Below are 23,956 nucleotides of genomic sequence, written 5' to 3'. Positions count from 1 at the left end.
CATGAACAGTTGGAAAACACTAGCATAGATAAAGGGTCCAAGTTGAGTATCATTCTGTCTCTGGCTTTGCAACTTCACATTTGATTGCATTTGTGTAAATGAAACTTTTTTAACAATATATATATATATTTCTTTCAGTTTCTCAAACAGTTAGGTGTTGGCTCAAGCTGGCAGTTCGTAGATGTCTATGGCTTGGACCCTGAACTTCTTAGCATGATCCCCAGACCAGTGTGTGCTGTTTTACTACTCTTCCCAGTGACAGAAAAGGTAAAGGGGTTTTAATTGTTACCAGCAGTATAAATAGTTTATGCTGATTTATGTTCTTCTGATTGTATGTACAGTGCTTTGCTAAAGTTATGCACACTTTTGTCATTGTTATCTAAATGTCATATTCTATTCAGAACTATATTTTTAGGCATGGAAACTCAGTGTTGTTGTTTTTTTTTTTCTTAGGGCTCTGGCACACGGGGAAATTAGTCGCCCGCGACAAAACTCCCTGTTCGCGGGCGACTAATCTCCCTGAGTTGCCATGACCCGCCATCCCACCGGCGAACATGTAAGTCGCCGGCGGGATGGCACACATGGAGGCGCGATTAGTTTTTGTCTTGAAGGACAAGGAAGGGATTTATGACTGAAGGGTGGCAATTGGTGAGTTGCCCCCTTATTTTATATCATTACTAACCTCACACCTCTGGGCAGTGCTCCTTTGTTGAAAAATGTTGACCCTTGCAGCTGGCCTAGAGTAGTAGAGTAAATTTTTGTTTTTTTACCTCCTATATTTTGATTTTACTCTCCCGCCCAGGGCAGCTGCAAGGAATTGCAGTGACAGGAGGCAAGGTGGTTGAACAGCGCTCACTATATAAATACCCTGGGTCAATGTATTTGAGTGAAGAGAAACACCAGCCTGTGGTGTGAGGTTAGTGATTATACACACTGGCATCATCCCCAGTGATACCCACGGCACCTCACTGAAGCGCTGAATGTAGATGGAATTCTGCATGTTTTGTCTCTTCTGTGTTCAGTGGGTACTGTCACTCTAGAATAGAATGGGATGTGCTAACTCATGTGCCTAACTCATGCCTATTAGCATTCTAAGAATTAAGACTTAAGAATTCTTAAAGGCAGTGACTCACATATAATGATGGGCCTTGATGTGGCACATGAGTTTAGATATTTTGGCCAAAGTGAGATATACCTCACTTTTTTAACAGTTGTTTTTTAAGGAAGAAAAAGTGTGCTGGCAATCAATCTCCTTCTTTTTGTGCACAATCTTGCTCATGCAGTGAAGTATGGAGATGGAGGTTTAAAGCCGTGTTGCTGCTTTAAATAGCAATTTAAGGTTTGCCCCCCATCCTATTTTTTTATATGGTACAGCAATTAAAGACTTTCCTGCAACAGTTACACTCTGCTAAAATTTTATAGGAAGCCATTTTCTCTCTTTATTTATTTATTTTCATACCAATTGCAATTCATTCACCCCCCCCCCCCCCGCTCCACCTGTGCTTTACACCAGCTGCAGGAAGTGGCCAATCGTCTGTATCCAATGCCATAGGAATAGAAAAATAGGAAATTGCTTGGTAATTCCATATTCATACATAATTTCTTTCTGCATTTTAGCCTTTTCTGCTACATAATTATCCACTAATAAATCATACAATTAATGTAAATGCCTGACTGAAGTGATTTCATTCACTATAGTTCTGGGTGTTTAGAACTGTAGAAAAGCTTTGTGTAATTAGCATCATAATTACCATTTAGATTACACTGCTGTTTCAGTTCTGTGGGTCCTATCTTTCAAAATTAACTCCTTTTTATTGGGGTCAAAAATGTGTCAGAACAGTTGATACAATATTTAGCATGCTTCTATAATTCCAGCAATATTTAACGCTTTGCCATTTTTTCAAAGGAATATACAGCATTGTCAGATTTTTGCTATTTCAAGGTAAAACCGTAGTATTTTAACAAAATTAAAAAAATATATATAAGATCAGAAATGCCTTTTCTCTCTTTGCCGGGATATGGGATTGCCCAGGATCCTCCGTGAAGATGAAGAAATGCCAGGGCTTTTAGCTACAAGAGAGCAATAAGGACATATATTGTGCAGTATTTCTATATATTCAGATATAGTCTGTACACCAAAATGTGTCAGGAAAACAGAGAGAATGTGTTTTATAGAAAACCACCAAGTCAGGAATTCAAAAACATGGTTTGGGGACACTGAGAGCAACATCCAAGGGGGTTGGTGAGCAACATGTTGCTCATGAGCCACTGGTTGGGGATCGCTGGCCTAGAGCAAGAATTTTCACATTGAATGCACCATCGTAGAAAGGCATCAGACTGAATAAAATCTAGGTGCGTATATCACAGTTCTCTCCCAGTCTGATAGCATGATTAGTGTCTTCTGTGCTATGCCCAAAAAACTCTTTTATTTAAATAAATAAAATAGGGTTGTACTTACAAACCATCCATGTTATAAAAGGCACTAAATAAAACACCAGTTCCCCAAAGGTCCAGGTCTCTGTGGGCAGATTAAGCTTTTAAAGGCTGATGTTCTTCTCTCCCATGCGTCTGGCCTTTAAAATCTTAATCTGCTTGCAGAGACTTGTATTTAGATTTTTGTTTAGCAGCTCTTTAGTTTTGAATATCAGCAGCTGTCTTCTTGCTAAATAGTAAAAAATAGTACAGGGATGGGGTCCATTATGCCAAAACCCGTTATCCAGAAAGCTCTAAATTACATCTCCCATAGACGCCATGGGTTTTCATTTTCCTCAGTAATAATAAAACAGTAACTTGTATTTGATCCAAACTAAGATTCATCCTTACTGGAGGCAAAATAATCCTATTGGCTTTAATTAACATTAAAATTATTTTTTAGAACAGGTTTAGAGACCCAGATATGGAAAGATCCCTAATCTGGAAAACACTAGGTCCTGAGCATTCTGGATAATAGATCCCATACCTATATTACCAATACAATTGTCATTCCACAGATCAATAGTTTTTTTTGGCTGCCAGAATCTGTGACCTTCATCTGAAAGCCAGAAAGAGGGTGAAGAGGTTATATGAATGAAATAATTCACAGGTGCACAACCTTGTTAGTATCATTTCCTTGATCATTTATGAAGATTTTATTAAACAAGACTATTTTGTGATGCTAGATACATTTCTTTGCTAAGAAAAGACTGTGGTAAATGATAAAAATGTTTATACAGTGCATGTTTGTATAGATAATCTGAGATCCATTCAAAGTTGGGCATTTGTATGTACTTTTGTTCATTTTGGTGTTGTAGGAGCCACTAAATGTTGGTGTTTGTTTTGTATTTACCAGTATGAAACATTCAGGGCAGAAGAAGAAGAAAAAATCAAATCCCATGGGCAAAAATTGGATTCTTCAGTTTACTTCATGAAACAAACCATAAGAAACGCCTGTGGTACAATTGGCCTTATTCACACAGTAGCAAACAACAGGGAGAAGCTGGATTTTGGTAACTATGTAAACTTTCCATTTCATTATAATTTTTTTTTGTCTATTGCAGCAGTAGTAGTAGAGGTTTTTTTTTTTTTTTTTGCAAAAAACAGAATTGTGCCATAAAAGGCCTGATTTTTCCTTTCATGGTTAAGTGATGTATGGTATACATTGATAAGAAGGAGAGTTAAAATCACTGGGAGGTGCCAACTGGTAGGTAGCAGAATTCCTTTCACAAAAAAATAGAGACTTTCATGAAAATTTGTAGCATCCCCTGGACATTCTATGCATTTAATCCTTCCTATTTTCTCTGGAGAAAGGGTATGTTGAGAAAAACAAAAAGTCGTTTCTGTTTGCACCGTTATAAAATGAGCTGCAGAATTTTCTTCATGAGATGAAAGCTGGCTTGGAGACTGATGATCTATATCCCAGCACCTTATATACCTAATTGTAAGCAATCTATAAACTCTAGTTTGGAGCCAAATACATATTGTTTTTTTTATCAAAAATATATCATAGACTCCTACACATTAGTGACAAATGGATATATATTATATCAAAAGTTGCTGCAGTGGAACATTGTGAATGAAAAACTGTATTCCAACTTATATTAAATCACAATGTTCCACTGCAGCAACTTTTGATATAATATATATCCATTTGTACAGTTAAAGCACTAACACCAAAAAAATTAAAGTGTTATTAAAATATGATGTGCTGTTGTTTTGTACTGGTGTGTTCCCTACAGGAACACAACTATAGTTTATAGAAATAAACTGCTGTGTAGCCATGGGGGCAGACATTCAAGCTGAAAAAAAGGAGAAAAGGCACAGGTTAAATAGCAGATAACAGCATGTAGACAGCTATGTAACAGCTATGTATAAAATAATGGGGCTTTATATGTTATCTGCTAAGTAACCTGTGCCTTTCATTGCTACACAGCTATGTTTATATAAACTACTGAGGCAAACACATCAGTTGTACCAGTGCAGGGCAACAGTGCATTATATTGTAATTGTGTTGCTTTAAGAAATAGGTTTATTCCCAGAGTGTCCCCTCCCATAGAATAGTTGTTTTTATGATCACGTACAATAAGCACTTTAATACATATGGTGAAACACTTCATGCAAAATTGCAATTCCAACTTGCAGCCAAAGTTGAAAATGTAACGGGACTATTTGTTGTATTAAATTATTATAACTGCTTATTATTGCATAATCTATGGATGCAACCAGACATTTTGTTCCTTCTTTGCAGCTTCCTAGTTTCATACCTCTGTTATCTGGTAGGTAAAGAAGGAAGCCAAGAAGGCATTAGTTACAGATATGTTTTAATCTCCTGCCTTTAATGAAATGCTAGTACAACTCCCTTGTTTGCATGTCGAGTACAATCTGTAGAAGTATTAAGCATAATATTTAAAGGAAATGGTAAAAGTAAGAGGTGGACATAGATGGGCCAATAAAAGCTCCCGACAGTCAGCAGCTTTTCCCCATCCCGATGGCCTTCATCTAGGGAATGTGATCTAATGGATGAAAGATCTGATTATTGTTATTATTCAGGAAAGAGCTGCTCGTTTGGCGTCTTCCATAAACAAGTGGATCTTTCGATGTATGGTCAGCTTTATTCACTTGATCTGACTTGCAGGGAAGGAACAAACCTTTTGGATGTCCTTAAAGATTTTTCATAGGGCTGCAAGCTTTCACTTGTACAGGCATATTTAACTGTAAATATAAAAGAAGGCCCTTTTATAGATTCTATATTGTGTAATATTTTAAGTTTCTAGAGTAAAGAAACAGATACCATGCAATCTGTTGTGCATCACAGGTCAAAATAGATGAAACCCCCTAGAAACATGTATGCATTATTAAAGAACTGTCTTCATCTGTACTTCAACTGTACTTAAAATCAAAAACAACATAGCCTTTTCTGTTCCAGGCTGTAAGAATAAGAAAACTAATAGTTTAACAAAGCATAAAAATAAATTATAAAGACAAGTTGCAAAAATAGGTCCATCTTTAGCAGAATTAAGTGTGAATGGTAGTAGTCTAATAATGCATGACTGATTTCTAGCTTTGTTCCATTATGCTTCTATACAGCGTTAACCCCCCAGTGAGGATGTACACCTGTTACAGATGTACAGTTTCCAGGATCCCTGGAGTATGGTCAGTGTTGGTGTTTGGTTTTGCAAAATCACTGTCACTGATATTTGCCTGATAATGCAACTAAGCTGTCACTGATGTCTACATAGTAACTGCAGCACCAACACTTGCCATATAGTGTCAGCATCCTCACAGTGTATTCTTTTCTTCCCCAGGACCAAAAAGATCATTCATTTCCCTCCACTGCAGAGAAATCTGCAATCTCCTCTCTAGGACATTCCATGAATATTGGTCAAAGCATGTTTTCTATGTGTATGTGCCTTTTGTAATGTTTGTGTATTTAACAAAGAAACATGACTACTTAATTGCAACCTTAGTGCAATTGGGATGATTCTGCCTGCCCTGAGGAATACTAATAAAATAATGCCAGTTAAAATAAATTATATAGCAATTTTATACTGTTACTCAATTTTTTTTTGCTTCTAGAATGTGACTCTGCTTTAAAGAAGTTTCTTGAAGAGTCTGTTTCCCTGAGTCCAGAAGAAAGAGCCAGATTCCTAGAAAAAGATGAGGTTGGTTAAACTGGCACCAATGGGCACATTATCATAGCTTGCTCATGTACTAATAGCTTCTGTTTTTTACTTCACAGAAGATAAAAACCATAGGCCCATTCCCTGTTTCTTAATATGCATAATTTTATTCACAAGGTTTTATTTATACCTGTAGTTTTTATATATGGCACCAGCAGCATAACTTGACAGTGCCGGGTCCCCCTGCAACAGGTGCAAGTGGGTACTCCAGGTACCTTCCAACCAGTAACATAAATCAAAAGAGAGATCACTTGCAGATCAATAACTGATAGTGGTGTCTGTCTAAAACACATGGAATAAACACACTAACACTCTTCACAACTTTTCTGGGGGAATGGGTACTGGGTTGTGTTACCCAGTCCCTTACTCAGGTGTATGGCACCCTGTATATTTTATGCCATGACACTGTTAATTTTTGTCATGTTTTTATCTTAGAGTATACGTGTTACACATGAGAACACTGCCCAGGAAGGACAGTCTGAGGTATGGCCCTCTTTGTTATATAGATATTTTTACATATACATTGATAAATGTATTTTTGTGTTAATATTGCTTGCAATTATACGTTTAAGTGTTAAAAATGAATATGAATATAACAATTAAAATGGTTTTTAGTAGGGAGCTTTCTTTGCTAGCTGTTGTGTTGTATAACATCTATGTATATGCAGTGGGCCCTTTTTGCTCTCAGAAGATCTTCATTGTGTCCAGTATCAGGGCTTTAATTTTCATGAAGGCTCCTCTCCTTTGGCACCCCCCCCCAGTCATTGTAATCACTTACCTGATACCCCAGGCTGGTGCTCCTGAGTAGAAAGCTGCATCGACCTGGGGTACATGCAAGCAAGTGATCCTCTTCCACCCTTTTTCTTTCTTCAAAATCCCAGAGCTGACACATATGTAATAGAATGAAAAAGTCACTTTCTGTTAAAGTTTACAGCTGGTCTCTCTACTGCACATGCGCAGCCAGTTAACTAGCTTAACTTGGTGAGAACCCTATTATTGGGCAGGACCTGTTCACTTTCTTCTATGTATGTTGCAATGTAGGCAAATGAGTGATTGTGTTTGATGAGCTGCATTTGTTTATTTTATACAATATTCTGATCTACTGTTCAAAATGTAAGTGCAAATGTAGATTGTGGAGGAAACAGACAGGATGTAAGAATAGCATTCCTTCCCCTTTACTTATGCATTACTTAAGTTTTGTTTTATTCAGATATGCTTATGATTAAGTGTAAAATGCATGAAACACATCAGGCAATTTGTATTTCTATTTTTTAATGGATAAAATAAAATCTAGTTTTCAGTAACTTCCGGTTGCATGCTTGGTGTGGGAGAACTCTAATTTCTATGGACCATTATTTGCTTTTATGTCAGGCTAAATAGTTAATGTAGGTACAAGGTGTGAAAATAATCAACTGTGCAGAGATTTCTCAAGGGCTTTTATTTGTGGGTGTAGAGGGGCAGCCTGCCCAGACAGATACTGTATGAACATGCACTTTGAAAGAGGCTGGAATTTGTCTTCTGCCCACAGCTATAATCTTTGTATGTTTAAACTATGTTTATTAATGGCATAACAAAGGGCATAGCTCATTGTGGACAACCAAACATTTCTTTTCCATTGCAGCATGTGACTTTGGGTGGCCATGTTACTTTTAGTGTTTGAGGGCCAGTTTACCCCCTTGTTCAACATGAGTTTAAAGAATAGAGTTTGTAATTAAATATTTTTGCTTGTTGTTTTAAGCATCGCAAACCATAAAAAATTCAGCATGTGGCGTCTAAAAATGCAATGGGAATGCCATAAAATGCAACTTTTAAAACTCATCTCAAATATGTCTCAAACGCATATAAAAAAACCCTGTGTAATGGTAATCTTTTTATCTACTTTGCAAGAGCCAAACATGGAAGAGTTCAAATTTCCCCTGCTTGTCCTGTTTTGTTCAAGAAATAAAAAAAAACCAAAGCTATTTATTGATTAAAATAATAGGGCTTGTAATTAACAAACTTTTTTGGTAGTTATTGATTTCATTTTACACAAGAACAGGGCTTCATGAGCGCACTCTACTCTTCATCCTATGCACAAAAGCAGTCCTGACTGCTAAACATTTATGCATCTTGGACTGCACTTAACGTAACTAAATGAGCTCTCTTGTCTGTTAAAGGGAAGCTGATTCACCTGTAATTCTTCTGCTATTGGCGATTACTATGGTGTAATAGACATAACCATGTGCATAGTTTTGTGCCCAGTACTCCTAAATTGACATTTGCTAAAGGGTTCACCTAAAATTAGAAAGATAAATACAGTCGTGACCTAAGCATATTTTACTGTGTCCTTCCCCAGTCAACTTAAGTCTGGTTACAAAGGTCACTAACCCTAACACATGAAGAGGTAAAACATAAATGTTTTTTTTTAAAGACTTTGGTGACTGTCCAGTATACATGGGCAATATGGAATGCTGACCAGTATGGAACTATTTGTATAATCAGGTAATGCTCTGTTTCATGGAAGTATTGTACAGGCAACAGAGTTTATGTCATCACCTCTCACTTTGCACATTGTGTTCGTGACAGATGGGGAGATTAGTCGCCCACGACAAATCTCCCTTATCGCCAGCGACTAATCTCCCCGATATGCCATCCCCCACCTGCGAGAATGTAAATCTCCAGTGAGATGGTATACACGGCGCCGCGATCGAAGAGAGGAAACTTCTGCGATTACGGCGTTGTGTATGCGATCCCACTGGCGATTTACATTCTCCCCGTGTGCCACAGCCCTAAGGGTAAAGACACACAGAACTACTAGTAGTAGCTACTTGTCATAGCTACTAAAATTGACAATGCTGATCATTTACTGATAATTGTCTCTACATGTGTGTGTTTTTGCAGAGGCAATTCTCAGTATTGTCTATGGCAGGGTATTTTCTGGCTTTTTGTAGCCATTAAAAAGTAGTTGCTACTAATAGTGTCTTCACCCTTAATGCAATGTACAGTTTTCTATACACAGTATGTGGGGCTATATATCAAAAATATGCTATATATCATGCATACACATACCAGCCTGTTATTAAGAGACTGTCAAGCTGCACTGATTGATGACAGCATATTTTGCTTTGTATATATGCATGTATACTTTGAGGAAATACTATTTTAATTTTAAAAGTAAGGGGGCTGGAGTGTCTCCTATTAAGAAGCATTCCCATACTGGGTGCTGGTATGGGAATGCTAAGGAGGAGTTGCTGAGAGGCTATGGTTTCTCACAGTGAGGAAATAGCATTTTAGCGTTGCACAGAAAGAAGAATGCAGGGGCAGCATGAGGGTCATGTCATAGATGCAAAGTCACATTACAGCTCCATGCTGCTTGTTGTGTGCCATTTGGTGTCTGTTCACATGCTTGACCCTGAGGCTGAAGGGAGCCTGATGAGAACCACAGATTGTGTGTATCTGTTTTTCCTACATGTTTGCTCAGTAAAAACATTGGGTTTTGTATTTTGCATTGTTATCAATTAATCACTGAAGCAATTAAAGTAAAGCACTGGCATCATACTTTCTGTTGAACCAACCCGGTGGGATTAATGATTATGGTTATTTATGTTTGTATCTATTTAATATTCCTTGGCCCCGGTTGGCTTATTTAGATGTAAAAACCCACACTTTATTCCAGGTGATCCAAGCCAAAGGGCAAATTCCACAAGTCAGTTCTTCTGAAAAGCTCTGCTGGCAAACAGCAATGCTGTGGCTTTTGTACTCCTATAAAGTGCTGTACCTGAAAATCCAGTTTCAGATGTGAATTGTCACATTGTGTAGGATCATTTGGTACTTTCTGTCTCCAGCATCACATGGTCCCAATGTGCTTGGGTCTGTGGCTTCTCTTTGTGCTATGGGTACAAAAGACCCTTTCAGAAAACTGTGTGTGCCTATTCCCTGATCCATGCTATATAAATACACATAATGCATAATAATAATGGCAAGCAATACTTACTTTCTATAGTGATCGCTAATGGATAACAGTACAGGCAGGAAGACAGATATACATTGTATCTATCCACGTGAGGCATTGCATAGGAACTGAAGCTCTGAGGATCTAATGGAGTGCTATGCAACTTTTTACTTAAGTGCCAGATCATATTACAATGATCATACAAAGTCTCTAAAACCCTTAAACAGACATGAAAATTTCTTAGAGGGCCACATACAGCCTCATTTAATAAATGATGCTGTTAAAGCATGGATAGCCAGCTAGTTCATTTCTTCATTTGATTTTAGCTCAAAAGAAATATGTACAGGAATGGGATCCCTTATCCGGAAACCTGTTATATAGAAAGCCCCGAATTACGGAAAGCCTGTCTCCCATAGACTCCATTTTAATCAAAGTATTCAGAATTTTAAAACTGATTTTTTTTCTCTGTAGCAATAAAACAGTACCTTGTAATTGATCCCAACTAAGATATAAATAATCCTTATTGGATGCAAAACAATCCTATTGGGTTTAATTAATGTTTTATTGATTTTTTTTTAGTAGACTAAAGGTATGGAGATCCAAATTATGGAAAGACCCCTTATGCCGAACACCCTTGGTCCCTAGCATTCTAGATAACGGGTCCTGTACCTGTACTACTAAACCAACATTATCCAACATTAGCAGAAATTGAGGTTACATCCGTTAAGCTGATGCCACAGTGCCAGTTAATAATCGACTCCCATGCACTAGTTTATCTTTATGGTGTGCATGTTGTTAATATAGTCTATATACTGTGAGTTTATTCCTAAGCTTAGGTAATGGAAAATGTGCTGTGAGCAGAAGAGAAAATGGGAAGCTTCTGAAGGCATTATCCATGGCTCTTTTTGGAGCTTCATATCTTCATTATAAGGTGCTGTGGTGGCCTTGGGCTTGTACAAAAGGCCAAAACATAAAGTATAGCATTTCTAGCCTAATTCTTTGTTGAGATTTAGTCCTTCTTTCAGTATGTCCTAAAACACCAATTCGCTAAAAAAAATGTATTTGGCGAAAGTAGACATTTAAATTGTTTTTACCACTAGTCCTGCTAAAGCAAGCCAATTCATGTTGATTACATCTATTTATCAGTAAGTCTTTACTTTCCATACAAGGCAACCCCCAATAAGCATATTACCTCAGAATATAAGCCTATTTTTACCTAACTCAGAAGGACTGGCAATTCTTTTAAATATCCCAAGGTTTCCTTGTAGCTCTTTAATCCAGCTGAGAGATTTCATTGCGTACAACAGATTGTTCCAATTTTGTATTTTTGTATTGAAATATTGAGGTATAGGGCTTTATATAAATGTGTTGAAAATCTTATTGTGTTCCACATCTTTTTTTAAAGTTTTTATTTTCAATTTGTCTTGAACAGAACTAATGAGAATGGCAGTTCAGGGAGCAGTACATTAGTTTGATTAAGTAGAAGTATACAACAATATTAAATTGAAAATACATTTTGCCATGTCAAGATTGGTGCCAAGGAAGGTGTAACAGCATCGCTATCACAGCTATCACATTGTGATAGATCAAATTGATCTTTGGGCACTCTGTGGGTAAGCTCCTGGGCTGCCTACTAGAGGTAAAAGGGCTAGTATAGATGAACTATAAAGGATGTAGGGATTGGGTGTTTTCCCCTAGTTCTAGTTCCCATTTTTCTTTTAATTGTGCTGTAGGGTCCAGTTTTAAGTTGATGAGGAGTTTATATAATATGAATAGTGCCCTGGCTGGGGCTGTTTTAGGGGACCAGATTTGCTCAATGGGCATAGTTTCCTGTCTGTGGGTGTTGGATGGGAAATAGAAGAGGAGTAGGTGGTCTATTTGTAATTTACTTAAACCTATCTATGTCAGTTATTGGGCAGATTTGTATTATCTCTTCTAAGGGACCAGCCCTTACAGTTATCGAGGTAAAATCCAGCAGTGAAGTTAGGATTGCCTAGTATTGGTATGTGGCATGAGGGTTGGTTGATCCAATGAACAGTTTTAAAGGAGAAGGAAAGGTACAATTACTGGGGGTTGCCAAAATGTTAGGCACCCCCAGTGATAGTAATCGCTTACCTTATACCCCAGGCTCCTTTTAGGAGAAAACCGCACCAGCCTGGGTAGCTGCGTGACATCGATCCTCTTCCTTCTTCTGTCATGTGAATGTGAAGTAGAGTGAAAAGCTGAACTTTAACAAGAAAGTCAGCATTTGCACCCTACTGCGCATTCGCTGGCTCCGGGACTTGGAATACAGAAGAGGATCACTGTTTTGAATGTGGGCTTCAAGAGCTTCTGCTGGTATTTCCCTTTCTGATGGTATAGAGCAGGGGTGTCAAACTCAATCACATAAGGGGGCCGAAATCTAAAACACAGGCTAAGTCGCGGGCCAAATTTTTTATTAATATACTTAGTAAGATACTAATGGGTATATTTATCACAATGTGTAAAAAGAGTAAGACATTACCGGTGATGTTGCTCATAGCAGCCAATAGATGCTTTGCTACTGTTGAAATCTGATTATTGATTGGATTCCTTGGGCAACATTACTGGTAATGCTTCACTCCACTTTTTACACAGCATGATAAATATACCCCTTAGTCTTAGTTACTATATGAGGAAAATGGAAATTTGGAGGCCTTGTATTTGACATATATGCTATAGAGATACAGTAGCTTCCTATAATAGGTGTGGCATTTAGGAGTTTAGTTCTTTGTAGTATGAGATAGTTAGGCCATCTGGGCCAGGGGATTTCCCAGATTTAGTGTGTTTGAGGGCAAAGAAGAATTCATCCTTTCTTTAGAATTGAGTCTAAAGGTCCCCATACACGGGCCGACTATAGCTGCCGATATCGGTCCCTTGGACCGATTCGGCAGCTAATCGGCCCGTGTATGGGCACTCCCGACTAGCCTGCCCGACCGATATCTGGCCTCAAATCGGCCAGATCTCGATCGGGCAGGTTAGAAAATCTGGTCGGATCGGGGACCACATCGGCTCGTTGATGCGGTCCCCGAACCGACTGCCCCATTGCCGCAATATAATCCGATCGTTTGGCCCCAGGGCCAAACAATCGGATTATTTTTTTTTAAAGCAGCTGGCTCCCCGATATCGCCCACCCGTAGGTGGGGATATCGGGGGAAGATCCGCTCGCTTGGCGATCTCGCCAAGCGAGCGGATCTTACAGTGTATGGGGACCTTAAGATTGTTTTGACTTCCTCTATGATCCTAGGTAAATTAGCTTTTTGAATGTATTGCTGACATAATTGTGTGTGTGCCACTGAAGTGTTGTAGAGTTTTAGAATCTGGTATAGTTGGATATAAAGCTGTGTGAAAATTTCCGCAATGTCCTTGGTGGTTATCACCATGTCTCCTCTTGGTTTTCCAGGTTTAGTGATATGGTTCCTAAGTAGTTTTTTTCCTGAGGGCAGACACAAGGAGATAACTATGTTTATTGCTGTGTTCGAAAAACAAACGTTTGCTTAGTTCTATTGCTCTATTATGGTGAGAGGAATGTAGGGCCAGTAAGGGCTCTGGCACACAAGGAGATTTGTCGCTGGCGATTTTTAAAAGAGCGATTTGGCGACAAGACGCCAATGCTAAACCAATGGAAATAGCCAGCATCAAAACATACGAGGCTACTTCAAGTCGCCTGCTGTTTCAAATCGCACACAGACCCTTTTCTGAGCAACTTGAGTAAACATGTGGGAGGGGTAACTGTTGAGTGGTACCATGGGTAGCAGATCGCCTGGAGCTCAACTCGCATGAAATCTCTTCGTGTGTATTGTCGTGGCGACTTGTCGCCAAAGCGCCGGGGGGGGTAAAAACGCAGGCGACAAATCTCCTCGTGTGCCAGAGCCCTAATTGTTGCCTGGCTAAGGTTAAGGTGTCTAGCATAAAGTTGAAGCATGCTTGCTTGTGTTGAGTTTCTATTGATTGTATTATAGTTATGAAACTTTGGAGTTTGTCGACTTGCTCAACTTTCTTTTTAGATGCATGTTTAATTAACTCCCCTCAATGACGCATTTGTGTGCCATCCATATAGTCCAGTTTTGTTTTCTATGAAGTAGTGCTGTATAGTTTGAATTATTTCCTTAATAACAGTTGCATCACGGAGAAGGGATTCATTTAGTTTCCATTGGGGTTTTTTTTTGGGGTGGGCCATGTCTATTAAGGGCATATAATTGGGCCATAGTCAGACCAAGAAATGATATATGTTTGAGCTTTTTTCAGGTGAGTGATTTCAGTGTGGCTGATCACAATGTAGTGTTGTCTGCTGTATACCTGTTGGGCCGGTGAAAAACATGTATAGTTTCAGCCTGTGGGGTGGACGAAGTGACAGTGTGGCTTCATAATTGTATTTTAAGGGACTCAATTTTTTTATGTGGTATACTGGAGTGTTCTGTTGAGGAGTCTATGGTGGGTTCTAAAGTGAAGTTAAAATCACCCGCTAATATTAACTACGTATTATTAATATAATATAATAATGTTACTGCATTAATATAAATTTAGTATTGGTACCTATACTGGTAATTTTAGTTATCTTTATGTATATGTGCATTTGCATGGACCATTTAATATGTCCAGTTTCAATGACACTCATTTACAAATAATGGTGCAAAACTGTACTGTAGTAGTGCATAGCAGCTAATCAGATGTTTGTTTTCATGTCCTAACTGGTAGAGTAGGTAGATTGATTCATACTAAAACTTGATTGGTTGCTATTAACAACTGCACTTGAACAAGTTAGTCCTAATGTGTTTAATAGAATGCAATTATGGTAATCCAATTTCTAAGGAGACTACAGATCCCTAGGTAGTACTACCGATGGCAATGGCTAAATCGAGGCACCAGCTACACACATCTATACCCTTTTCCATTTAAAATGCAAGGTCTCCTATGTGCAACAAGTCCCATGTTCCTTTTCACAATGCCTTTTAGATTTGTTTGGTGTTTCCTTGAACACAGTGATTGATGACAAGCAGCTATGTGAAAATCCAATCATCCTCTACAAAAGAAACATAATTAGCACATTGTATTGGCCTTTGCTGTTTGAAATACAAGGCAGATATTTTATAATATCTTTTCTTTTATTTTAAACTTTTTTTTACTTTGTCTTCTTCAAAAACATGTTAGCGTTATTTAATGGGATACGAAGTATACAGTGACCCAATCAATTAGGTTTCAGTCTGGAAAAAGAAAAAGCGTTCGCTGACATGCCTGCCTGTTTGAGCTGCGAAAATCCTGTCATTGGAACACCAGAGGGAATTTCTGAGAAGAAAAAAAAACAGGTTTTGTGCTTTTTGGGGATTATTTCTGTAGTTCAGGGTTTTCTGATTAGCATATGTAGAGCTAGGGAAGCAAAGCCACAAGAAAGGCCTTTTTTCTTTTAACTACATGGATTATAAAATAGATGGAATTTATTATGTACCTCTTGCATTGAAGCATCTGCATGTGTTCAAGAGAAAGGAACACTGGTAGCATTATAGGAGCTCTTGCGGCAGAACTTTTTGGCATTCTCTTAACTATTTATATATGTTGTAACTGAGCCCATAACTTTAAAATATCACTGTTTATCAAAAGAAAAAAACAAAACAGATCAGCAGGAAGCTGAGGCATTTGAATGAAAAGCCCCACTCTAGAGTTTAGGCACTCCTGGTTTTAGTAGTCCAAAGCTCGAACCTCGAGCATTCTTAAAACGTCCCTTTAAGTATTTGCATTCTTTTATATAACCCACTTAGTGTTAGTGGACCATGTCCGCAATTATATATCAGTTGCTGTTAGTGATGAGCAAAATTATCATAGGCGTATATTTATTAAAGACTGAAGTTACAGCTTGTTAAAGGGAAATTACGCCACTTTCCTTTCATTTCTATAGCATTTTTAAAGGCATATTTATCAAAGAGTGAACTTTCACTTTCACTCTTAAATACTCTTTTAAAAGATGAATAGAAAGTGGTGTATTGTAGCGAACTGTAACTTTACACTTTGATAAATATACCCCATAGACCCCAATTAGTGAATAAAAGTCATTAATGCAATGCGTTATTTACCTCGCATTGCATTAATTCTCGCATAGAAATAATACTAACTCACGATTCACAAACACATATGAAGCATTAAACGCGCTAAATATCGCATTCGTATGTGCGAATATTAACACCTACTTGGGGCAGGCGGTACTTAAAGAAAATTGCAGTTCGTGAGCTTTTGGCAACACAACATGGACTTTGCAGTGGGATTTTTTTCAAGTATGTGTTGGCCCTAGAGTCATGCATCCTCCAGTTTGCAGGGAAATGGTAATTTTCAGAACAGTAGTTTTCCGAAAACAATGGTTACGTGCGTAAAATTGTGCGCTAATATAGCAAGTGGCGAAATATATCGCAGTCGGCGGGAATTAATGCAAGATAAACGCTCATCGCGAGTTAAATAACGCAAAGAACATTGCGTCTTAATTATGACGCATGTCCTTTTAGTGAATTGAGCGTTGTCGCAAAAAATAAGAAGCAATAAAATTTTTAACGCATGCTATAAATAGCGCTTGTTTTAACGCACTCTAGTGAATCAACTCCTTTTGCTATTCTTTTTTTTTTTCTTAATGGGTCCCCCAAGGATATTATTAGGTGGAGGGACAGTACATTTGTGTACCAATTTTTCCATTCCCTCCTCCTAATACTGTGGAGATGCCAGGTTTGCCTGACTGCAAGCAGTGCACTATGTGAAAATGTAACCCTACTTTAGAAGTTAGCACCAATAAAGGGTTGTAGTTGAAAGAGTTAATGGAACTGCTCTTCTTAACATTCCAATTTATTTGACTTCTCTGATCAGAGCGGCTGGTAACAGTCATAAAAGGAGTGGGGACAGCATGTTACCAGCTGCTGAGAAACCCAGGTCTCATGTTAACAAGCTTCTTGTCTTCCACTCCTGGATTTATTGGCTGAAGGGAGGACATAATACAGGCTTTTCCTCCTTTCTACATGCACTGATATTATGTGAGCTCACACAGCCACTGCTCATCCACATCACTTCAAAGATTCAAATGACTTGTATCCAAAATACAGCTGGCACACCATGAGCTGTTTGGCAGGCTTTGCTTATAAGGGCAATTAATTTATACTGATTAAAGGAGAACTAAAGCCTAACTAAAAAAGTAGGCAAGAAATGTTGTACATTATATTCTGCGCTTCTATACCAGCCCAAGGCAACCACAGCCCTTTAGCAGGGAACGATCTGACCCTCTGAAGATGCCCCAGTAGCTCCCCATCTTCTTTCCTGCTGATTCACTGCACATGCTCAGTGCTGCTGTCACTTACCTGAACTTATGGACTGACAACCTACTGTGTATATATATATATATATATATAGAATATAAATGTCACAATAATATTACAGATTAGTAATTCATTCAGATTCACATTACATGGCAGCTATAAAACAGTGCAATTAGCATCAGAATTTAATTATCAGCCCTGTAGCCAACCTAATTTTCTGCTTTATAATTTGCAACAACCCCTAAGAGTAGCTTCCCAACAGCTGCTCAGAACACACTGAACATGTGAGTGTTGAAGACACTTTCCAAAATGGGGAGCTGCTGTGATAAATATAAAGACTTGGATCATTGCTGCTATTGAGATACTGGAAATTCATGTCATTGTGACAAGTGAGTGACCATTTATTTCTTTACTGCTCTGGCTCACCGCTGTTTTTAACTCCATCGCTCTATGTAGCGTATAGTCTGTTTAGTGAGTTTGCTATAAAGTTCTCTATGAAGTTCTTTTATTTTCATAAATATGTGGCTACATTTATGGCTTTTGTCTAATGTGGAAATAACTACCAAGAATGTTTTGAACTTTTTCTTTGCACTGTTAAAGGATATCCAATTGTTATTCCAGTTCAAGATGCAGAACCCCTATTATACGCTGTATTTGTTTTATAAATGCAAATACAATGCAGTGTTTTATGATTTTATAAAGCAGTGGGTCAACTTACTGGATATGCCATTCATAAAAATTGGTAATTTTAGTAACAAAATAGGTTCTTTCTTTAGAATTCCTACTGCTTTGCAAACAAAAATTTCCTTACACTGAATATGGTGGTGCTATGGAACCACCTTCCTGGCTCTGCATATGTTAATCACTGCAATACATAATGGTGTTCAAATAAGGACGAGATGGCATGTACTGTAGTTGGGACCAAACTCTGCAGTCCTGGTCTGTTTTTAAACCCAGCAGGTAAGCTATAGCCTATAGGGCATTCCATGAAAATGAAGGATTCCTGGTACATGCTGCCAGCTTCTTCCAGCACATCCCTGTGTGTTAATTTCTTAAGAAATTGTGCATATAACCACTGCAATAATTAACATGTTCTTTCCAGTGTTTGCCATTGGTTAGTTTACTCTTTCCTGCCCTTGTGGCACCAAAGTAGATGGAGGTTAGATGTGAGGCCAAAGCTGGTGTTTGACTTGATAAATGCTGAGACTGGGCTCTTGGGAGTCCTTCTTTAAATGTTTGTTTGGGTCACAGTAGGCGATATCTGGAGATTTTCTGTCTTTAATTATGAGTTTTACATTATCTCAATGGTTATATTTGCAGTAAGCAGCTTGTAATGTTTAGGCTTTTTGTTGCACCAGTACATGTCAACACACCGCGTGGAACTGTGTTTTATGTATACTATAAACCAAGTGGTAACCACAGATAAGTAGGACGAGCTATAGTGGCACACCTGTCTAACCAAAGTTAGCCGTGTGAATAGCACCTACATCCTGCCATGCACGGTGGCAGTGATACAGTGGTGACTATAGGTGGACAGAATGCATAAAGGAAATGACACCACAGAACCTAACCACTTATGACCATAGTGCTGTAGCTTCCATGGGAGTAAAAAGTATGCAGGCAGTAGAATTCTAGTCTTTTATAGAAGAGCTATTGCTGACCTGCAGGTCTAAAAATTTGAGGGGGCCCAGTGTGATAAGTGTTTGTATGGCAAGAGCGCAAATAACAGGACTTAAATAGAATGTCCCTTAATAATATTTCTGAATAAGAAAATACTCTTGCAATAACTAACATTTTTGTAGCCCTCAAAATGCCATACTTCATGGTCACATTTGTATTTGCTATAAACTTATTTGGAAGGCAAGAGCTTTTTTTCTTACTCAGAAACACATTCCTTGGGCACAGCTATCCTTCTTTCACAGCAACCTCAGAAGAAAATATGCATTAGCGGGGAATTTTTAACATTAACCCCTCTATGAAATTTTGAATGAAACAAGATGTTAAACCATTTAGTTTGGTGGTAGGAGTTGGTTTTATACAACATAGCAGGACAGTGTGTTGGTTTTCATACTTTTGGCAGACAGTGTCAAATATCTTTTTGAAGACCATTCTGCTTCTTCATTGAAAACAATGAAGACCAGTATTTTTGCACAATAGTGTTAAAAACTTACACTTGGAAAAGGGGGAATGCATACTACCCTATCTTATTTCTCCTACACCTACAGTGTGAAAACCCACACTTACTTAACTTTTTGCCAAAAGGCTCCGGCTCCAGACTGGCTCTCAATATTTGAGCTCCAGGTTCCAAAATGCTATTCAGGCTCTTTTTTTTTTTTTTTTGCCAGCTTCTTTATAGCAGAAGAGATATCTATTTACATACATTTCCTTATCTGTATTTAAAACTTACCAAAAGAGTAGCTCCAGAACCCTAGTCTCAAGTTCCAGCAACGTGCCACATGGTGTTTTACTGCTGTGCCTGCTTCAGTTCTTCTCTGGGGTATTGTCTACCCCTGCAGAACTGATTGGGTAGATTCTGGAGCTGGCTGTTGGCTCTTGAACTGGAACTTCTCACACTCTCTGCTCTGTCAATTTGTCCGTATTTTGTAAGTTTTTATTCTGTCTGTATTCAGAATTAGAAACCTCTTCATCTGACTTAGTGACCAACATTGTTATTAGCCATGCTGTCAACAATATTGTCAGGTAGTTGCTATGATTTTGCCCTTTCTGTTTAATCATATTTTATGTATTTGCCACTCAAAATGTTTTTTTAACAGAGTGATCTGTGATTTCATTGGAACACAGATAATCTGTCCAGGCTGGGAGTTTGATTAGTAAACTGTTCCCTTAAGTGCATTGATGAACCTTGTGGTTTACTCAGTTAGATAATCTGAACCAGCAATCCCCAACCAGTGGCTCATGAGCAACATTGCTCACCAACCCCTTGGATGTTGCTCTCACTGCCCCCAAACCAGGTAGTTATTTTTTAATTCCTGACTTAGTGGCAAGTTTTGCTTGAATAAAAACATGATTTACTAGCAAATAAAGCCCCCTGTAAGCTGAAGTGTGCATAGAGGCTGCCTAATAGCCAATCTTAGCCCTTATTTGGCACCTCCATGAACTTTTATGATTCTTGTGTTACTCTCCAAGTCTTTTTATATTTGGCTGTGACTCACAAGTAACGAGGGTTGGGGACCCCTGATCTGAATATTGGCCTTTTCCTTTAGCCAAGGGTCTCATATGCTACTTGAAGCCAGTTTAAGTATTTGGAGGAAGACAATTGTCTAGGCTAGTCATAGAACAGTACAAAAATTATTTGTTTTTGCATTGCCAATCCTAACAGGGCTCCTTGGCCAGAAAATTCTCTTCAACAACTTGACTGTTAATATGCTGAACAATAACTAAAGTATATTTTAATATGATATCCCTTCAAAGTAAAAACGATAAAGCAAGCAGCATGGTTTTCACACAAAAGCAAATATTGATAGAACTGTTTTATTCCATGAATGGGAGAGTATGAAACCCTCAGCTAATTAGTGTAGCATTTGTCATACAGATTGGCCTCCTGCTATCTGCCACCCCTTAACATTCCTAGAGGCTTCTTGTTTATATGGACTGGCCCTCGCTAATGCATAAAACATCTGTGGTCACGCTCTGTCTCCTAGCTGTAGGAGAGAATAACTTCTGTGTACATAACTAAACTGCTCTTTCATTTTACTTTGCCATTAGCATGATAAGAATGTCTCTGCTTATTTTAGTGTTTGTGTATTTTATAGACATCCACTGTTTGTAGAGCTCATCTGGTGACAATAATTTATTTCAGTAGCATATTCTTCCTAGCGTGACAAAGCTCTGTGCAAAGCATACATACTATAAATGCTAATGTAGCAGCATAACCAATGCACGTTACAGTAAGAGAGAAAATCAAGATACTGTCCAGTCCAGAAGCACTAAAAGTTTTCTGTTGGTCTAATACTGCTGTAGTCATGTGCAGATGTTAAAGGACCATTAGCACCAGCCTTACAAAATATTTTTAGGGGAAGTGAAATCTTGCGCTGTCCCCTTAAGAGCAGGGTGAATGTTCCTATTGGAATTAATCAAACAAAACTCTGTTCTAGTGGCAGTTTTTTGGGGCCTTTCAAAAAAACCATACATAGAAGCAGTAATTTGTGTGCCCAAATACTGCATTCTGCCATTCTGGAACATTATATTATAAGGTTATAGCCATTAAACACTCTTTGAAATCTGTGTACACTTATATCTATGTGAGAGAGCTCTCTTTGTTAATGTGTTTTTTTTGTTGTTTCATTACAGGCACCGAGTTTAGATGATAAAGTAGATTTACACTTCGTTGCATTTGCTCATATAAAAGGACATCTCTATGAGCTAGGTAATGCATTTTTATATTATTATATCTGTTTAATTTGTTGGAGAAATGCAACAAGTGGCATTCGAGCAAAAGAACAAAAAAAAAATAGCATATGCAAATAGCAATTATTAGCCCCAGTTATGCGTTTCCACACTTATCATCATTCATATCTAGGAGAGCTTGGCCTTTGTTAAGTCGGTTAATGTTAAAGGGGCAGATTCAGAGACATTTAGAACAATGAAGCCCAGTGCACGGCTCATAGCTTTTTAAATGGTTCATATAAGGCTAAACCGTTTTATCCAGAAAGCTCTGAATTATGGGAAGGCCATTTTTAAAAGTGAATTATTTTTTTTCTATAATACAGGTATAGGACCCATTATCCAGAATGCTAGGGACCAAGGGTATTCCGGATAAGGGGTCTTTCTGTAATGTGGATCTTAATACCTTAAGTCTACTAAAAAATCAATAAAACATTAATTAAACCCAATAGGATTTTTATATCTTAGTTGGGATCAATTAGAAGGTACTGTTTTATTTCTACATAGAAAAAGGAAATCCGTTTTAAAATTCTGAATTATTTGATTAAAATGGAGTCTATGGGAGACAGGCTTTCTGTAATTCGGAGATTTCTGGATAACTGGTTTCCGGATAAGGGGTCCCATACCTGTACTAAAACAGTACCTTATACTTAAACTAAGATATAATTATTACATATTGGAGGCAAAACAATCCTATTGGGTTTAAATTATTTTTTTAGTAGACGTGGAGGCAAATTTATTATAATATTTGTCATTTTTTTTTAACTTCAAATAAACTCATTTCCACAAATGTCAGACATTTATCAAAAATCTGCAATGAAAAAGCACATGTGGGAAAAAGTTGCAGAATCTTCAACTTTTTCGAATTGTTGCAATTGATAACTGTAACTTTGAATTGGCACACAAAAGCTAGTGTCAAAAACCCGAAAACCTCTAAAGATTCAAAGCAAAGAAAGAGATCTTCCAGGGAAGGGAAGGGACATCTGCCATTGACTTCTGTGCAGTCTCACCAAGTATTTGATTTAGAGTATTTTTTTCACTTTCAAAATTGTTACAGTTATGTCGCATAGTAAATCTTGGAAAAGTCGCAACATTTAGCGCTAAAAAATCTGACCGATCATAAACTGTCCCCTTAAGGTATGGATATCCAAATTATGGAAAGATTTGAGCATTCTGAAAAACAGGTCCCTTACCTGTTTAGTGCTTTGCTATTTTTCACACTAATGCTGAATTTTTTTTTTAACATTCTTTTTATTGCTTTTATCAGTATATAAGGTTGGGGATACAGAAGGAAAAAAGGGAGGGGGAGGGAGAGGGGCTACAGCCATAGTTGAGTTTTCCATACTATCATTCAATAACATACAAGAATGATCGCATATATAGTTCAAGGTAAATCAAACAGGTGAGTATCCAGCCAGCCTCCCCAGACTCTGTCAAATTACTAATGCTGAATTTTTATGGGCAAACAAGGCTAAATAACTTTTAAATTGACAAAATGCAGGAAGCCATAGAAGTTATGGGACAAAAACAAAAAGCAACTTGCCTGATCTGTAATGAACTAAGATCATTTTTCAACGTGAAGCAGCTGTTAGGCTAATGTCACCTCAGCCGTCACTCTGTGCAGATTTAACTACCCAAAACATTCATAAATTTGAGAGAAAAAAAAGACATTTTAAATCAGTAAAGGATAAAGGACTTAAATGGGCATACTATTGATTATATATAAATTCTGAAAACAACAGCTGTTATATATACATTTTCTTTCTTAATATAACAAAAGTAGCTCAGTGCCTGACAAATGTTATTTTCAAATGTGGTTGTTTGGTAAAAAAAAGCAAGCATTCAGTCACAGTTCGTGGCAATTTGTAGCAGAGGGACCAGTGAATTCACATTCAAATTAAGATCTATGACAAAAATGTATGTAAGAATAGCTTTATTTATAAACTGCTATTAGGATATGCAGAGCTATAATTTTACAATGTAGAAAAGTACACACAGGAATGACAACATTACAGGTAAAGGATCTGTTATCTGGAAACTCATTATTAAAATTACGGTAAAGCCAGCTCCCATAGACTACATTTTAATCAAATAATTCAATTGTTAAAAATCATTTTTCTTTTCTCCGTAAGAATAAAACAGTACCTTTAACTTGATCACAA

The 23,956-nt window shown here is 37.8% G+C and overlaps 1 protein-coding gene across 2 annotated transcripts in view; it reads left to right on the top strand.

The window, feature by feature from the left end:
- The window catches only part of uchl3 (ubiquitin C-terminal hydrolase L3), a 32,453-nt gene that overhangs the window by 6,079 nt on the left and 2,418 nt on the right, over positions 1-23,956 (top strand). For both annotated transcript variants that reach the window (NM_001017120.2, XM_031895999.1), the window contains 5 exons: positions 139-267; positions 3,329-3,485; positions 6,052-6,137; positions 6,591-6,638; positions 21,702-21,777. In NM_001017120.2, the coding sequence (NP_001017120.1) occupies positions 139-267; positions 3,329-3,485; positions 6,052-6,137; positions 6,591-6,638; positions 21,702-21,777 (496 nt within the window). The remainder of the gene's footprint in view (positions 1-138; positions 268-3,328; positions 3,486-6,051; positions 6,138-6,590; positions 6,639-21,701; positions 21,778-23,956) is intronic.

This window comes from Xenopus tropicalis, chromosome 2 (genome assembly GCF_000004195.4).
Source record: "Xenopus tropicalis strain Nigerian chromosome 2, UCB_Xtro_10.0, whole genome shotgun sequence".
In the NCBI taxonomy this organism is placed as follows: Eukaryota; Metazoa; Chordata; class Amphibia; order Anura; family Pipidae; genus Xenopus; species Xenopus tropicalis.
Note: the sequence above shows the minus strand (reverse complement) of the source record. Positions and strands in the feature narration are given on the sequence as shown.